The following is a 4,294-nucleotide window of genomic DNA, read 5'->3' on the forward strand; positions in this document are numbered from 1 at the left end:
CTAATACTGAGGCAGCTGTTGGCTTCCCCTCCCCATGGGTTGCCCCACTGCAGCAGGCAGCTGGAGAGCTCTCTCCTCAGCCGGCTGTGCTCCCACCAAGATCCATGCTAATCACAGCCCGCCAGCAAGAAGGGACAAACAGGACAGTCGCAGTTGCACCAGTGCATGCAAAAGCACAAGGAAACAATTATTGCCCAAACACAGAGATAATTGTTAGTTTATTTTCAAACTTGGAGTGAAACAATAACGTGGGACACAAGAACAGTAATACAAACAAGATGTAGGAGCTGTCCGTTTCACCCAACACAAATTCATAGGATTTTTTTTTTTTCCCCCCAGGAACTCCATGCTCATTTGAACGGCTGTATCAGTTCTGCCACAATGAAGAAACTTATGGCCCAGAAGCCAAACCTTCAGATCCAGAACGGGATGACCATGATTGACAAAGGAAAGAAAAGAACCTTAGATGAGTGAGTATACACGTCTAGGTGTGTGTGATGAACATTTACTGAGTGTCTTTAATTAAGTTCAAAACAGAGAAATGTACAGCCTTATTCAGTGACTGCAGAAAATACATATTCAAGTTTCAGTTACAGTGCAGTCTGTTAGATTTTTTGATACTTGTATCTCTGCAATAACTTCTTAGATGTTTGCAAACTAAATGGAAATGTCATGTTGGTTAATTCCAGTTTTAAGGGATTGAACATTTTTGTTTGTAGCATATGCTCTTCAGAGAAAATTGACTTGTATAGTTTCCTTTTTTTGGAAACGTCATGTTTTCCTTTGTGCTTCAAAAAGTTCTGTGGTAAATAATAATTTCTGTTGCAAATGCATTGTTAACATCGAAAATCGGAGATCACCATCCAGATGGTCTTTTATTAAAGGTACAAGCTGGTTAATTGAGCATAGTGAGTACATGTTTTCAAAGTGTAAACTTTTCTTTGAATAGTCATTTTACTGTTCAAAGTTTGTACAACTAATTTTTTAACTTTTTATTTTAGATGTTTTCAGATGTTTCAGATCATCTATCAGATTACCACTAGGACTGAAGATATTTTACTGGTAAGTTAATTAAAAGTTCACTTAAAACAACCAAGTAGTACACAAAGTCAAAATGAGTTGAATTAACAGCACTGGGTTCCAGGTAACAATATCAACAATGGTTGCTTCAATTGGAGGTCAGACTTGTTATTGTAAAACACATTAATGTACAAACACAGGGTTTTATATAGGTTTTACATTTAATTTTTGTTAAAGCAATGAGCTTCCAGTGTGGTGGTCATTATGACCACTCAGAGGCTTGGACTGATAATGTCTTAAAAATGTGGTGTCTGTTCATTGTTACCCAAAGCTTTGATTTTCCGTAGTCTTTCGTTTCTCGTTTGGTTCGTTACGTACCAAAACTACAGAACTAGAATTGCCCTCTGTTCACCTCAGAGTACAAAACTGTCAAGGAGAACTGTTGTGTGATCAAAATAGGGAGCAGAAAGTGGTGTAACATCCTCTTCTTTCCCCCTGCAGAGGGGTTTTTAGGCAGCCTGTTAAACTTGAAGGAAGGTACCGTGGCTGTGAAAGGGGTTATGACTAAGGGGCATTCTTGGTCAGATGCGGAAATTCTCCTTTGTCCTGACTCTCCTTGGTATCACTGGGGGTACCCTTGGTGGGGCAGTATTTCCAGAGACGGAAGGTGCTAAAAACACATGGGGCGCAAATTTTTGCAAGTGTTTCACACCAAAAAACAACTGGGACTTTTAGCTGTAAAGGAAAATATAACCAGTTATAAGCATGACTTCAATGATGTTGAACATGCTGTTTCTTAATCAGATAACTAAAGATGTTATTAAAGAATTTGCTGATGATGGTGTCAAGTATCTGGAGTTGAGGAGCACTCCTAGAGAAGAAAAGTCCACAGGTACAGTCTGTTCTGGTGTTTAATTTGCAAGTCTGATGTGCTATAAAGGTAAGACTGTGGTATTAACAAGTAAAGTCAAACGTAGCTGGTTCAATAAAAATACCCTTTAAATATAAAAGCAAAGATTTAATCATATAAAACATGTCACCTTACTGTTAGATTTTTGAGGACAAAAATGTGTTGGTTATAACTCTGCTACCCCAGAATTTGTGTTACTTGCTTTAGTATGATGTCTGAGTCTGCTAATATTTTTAAGTTGATGTATTTTCTTTTTGTTACTTCACTTTTAATTTTCTTTTAGATGTGGTTTAATAGAAACACAGAAGTCCTGGTGCTACTCTCTGGTTCACACTAAATTAGTTTCTTACTTCCAGATGCTTAGGAGGAGGCTTAATTCAAATGTATGCTTCAAAATAAAGCTATGTTTATAAACAGAACTGTATAGATTAGAAGATTATGGACTAAAGTCAAAGGTGCAAAATTAAATTTAAAAGGCTAGAGAGCTGGGTCTGCAACATAATACAATTAATTCAAATATGTTTATTCCAAATATGTAATGTGTTTGTAGGTATGACCAAAAGGATGTATGTTGAAACTATACTTGAGGGTATAAAGCAGTGTAAAGAAGAAGGCTTGGATATAGATGTAAGGTAAATAAAGCCCATGGAATACGTCTGTTTCAAGGTTTTGTGTAGTCTGATGCTCAGTCATGGTTTGCAGAGAGGTTTACAAACCATCAGTGTAGGATAAGATATCGTGCTTAAACTCAATTACATGGATGGAAGCAGGTAATTCATATGGAAACGTGAATTTTTATCTTCCTTTTTACCAATCGAGAATGAAACTGGGTAAAGCTTTTCAGCTCTAAGACTGTCCATTCTCTGCAACATGTTTGGGAAAAGCAGTGGTTTTGATGGAAATTGCATTAAAGCTCCGTTTTCACAGTCTAGCTTCATTGCAAATATCTTGCTTGATAAGCTGTACAAGCAACCTGCTGGAAAGGAGAGATAGTCCAGTCCTGACCAGCAGAAAACTTTCCGAAGGTGTTGGTGGTTGCTTGGAGGCAGTCTGCTTGCCTGTCTTTTATTCTCAGTAGCAACCCTTGTTAGATTTATTTGTGGAAGCTGAAGAGTTCTCATTCTTGATGTGTGCGCCTCTGAGAGGTTGCTTGCCTGATAGTGCGGGCAGCAGATCCGCAGCGTGTTGTTCCCTGCCCTCCCTCTCACCATGGCTATCGCATTTTGCAGGCTAACGTATTTGTCTGATCTGTGTCCCTCTGCACTGTGGTACCTCCAGTCCTTGAGCAGCTTCCTATACAAATACTCTTTATACTCAGCCATGAAGGATGTGATGAGCCATTTTTGTTGGTGTCAGATTTGTTGGTGTCCTGGCATTACAGCTAGTGTTTAACATCACATGTGCATTTCTCTCCTAGACTGTTAATAGCAATAAATAGAAGCGGTGGCCCGGCAGTTGCTAAGCAGACTGTTAAACTCGCTGAAGAGTTCCTTCTTTCCACTGATGGGCTTGTAGTAGGACTTGACCTCAGTGGTGATCCCACTGTAAGTTTTTGTTTTATTTAGGTCTGTTCTTGAAGATAAACATTTAATGTTGTGTAACAGCAAGTGGTTCTAATCGTACTTTGTTCTTACACGTTTTTGTCCTATGTTTGTTGCTAGTTTGAATGGATTGCTCGTAATCTTGATACCAGGTTAATCCCAGTGCTGTAAGGGATAGATACTCTAACAAAGAATACATAGATTACTGGAAAAAGAGCCACTGAATAGTAGTGTGTTATCTAGGAAGTGTTTGCTACTGAATTGTCCCAGTCAGACAAGAGACAACTTAAATTTAACATTGCAAGTTGACACTAGTTTAAATTCTGCTTAGACGCACCAAATGCTTATTGTGTGTTAAGAAAGCAAAAATGATTTAGGATGGCTGTCAAGTTGAAACAAAACAGCTCCAGGTAATAGCTGTAGAAGGGATATCAAAACTGAGACAATTGGCTTGTCAGTGTGGGACGTCATCTGAACCTCTGATATTTGACCAATTTGTCTAAATCGTGCCCATACGGCACAACATTATGTGACTTGCTGCATTCAGAACTGAAGTAATGGGAAAAGAAAAATAATTCCATGCATTTTAATTAATTATTTTGATATTGCTAGACTGCTCCATTATCGTTAATAGGAGTTTTGTAAAACATGCTGTAGGATGGTGATGTGTTTCTGTTTTCAAGGCAGGACATGGTCAAGATTTTTTGGAACCACTCTCAGAAGCAAAAAAAGCAGGTCTAAAGCTGGCACTGCATCTTTCAGAGGTAAGATTTTTCTTTACTTCGGTCCTCCTCTGTAATTCACAGAATCACAGAATGTTAGA

General features: G+C 38.4%; 1 protein-coding gene across 1 annotated transcript in view; it reads left to right on the top strand.

The window, feature by feature from the left end:
* Positions 1-4,235, top strand: part of LOC104469967 (adenosine deaminase-like protein) — a gene marked incomplete at its 3' end in the record, with an annotated part of 4,475 nt that extends 240 nt beyond the window's left edge. The window contains exons 2-7 of the mRNA XM_010084718.1: positions 340-470; positions 1,002-1,062; positions 1,825-1,912; positions 2,481-2,562; positions 3,348-3,474; positions 4,155-4,235. Of these exons, the coding sequence (XP_010083020.1) occupies positions 340-470; positions 1,002-1,062; positions 1,825-1,912; positions 2,481-2,562; positions 3,348-3,474; positions 4,155-4,235 (570 nt within the window). The remainder of the gene's footprint in view (positions 1-339; positions 471-1,001; positions 1,063-1,824; positions 1,913-2,480; positions 2,563-3,347; positions 3,475-4,154) is intronic.
* Positions 4,236-4,294: the final 59 nt, after the last annotated feature.

Source organism: Pterocles gutturalis, unplaced genomic scaffold (assembly GCF_000699245.1).
Source record: "Pterocles gutturalis isolate BGI_N339 unplaced genomic scaffold, ASM69924v1 scaffold9840, whole genome shotgun sequence".
In the NCBI taxonomy this organism is placed as follows: Eukaryota; Metazoa; Chordata; class Aves; order Pterocliformes; family Pteroclidae; genus Pterocles; species Pterocles gutturalis.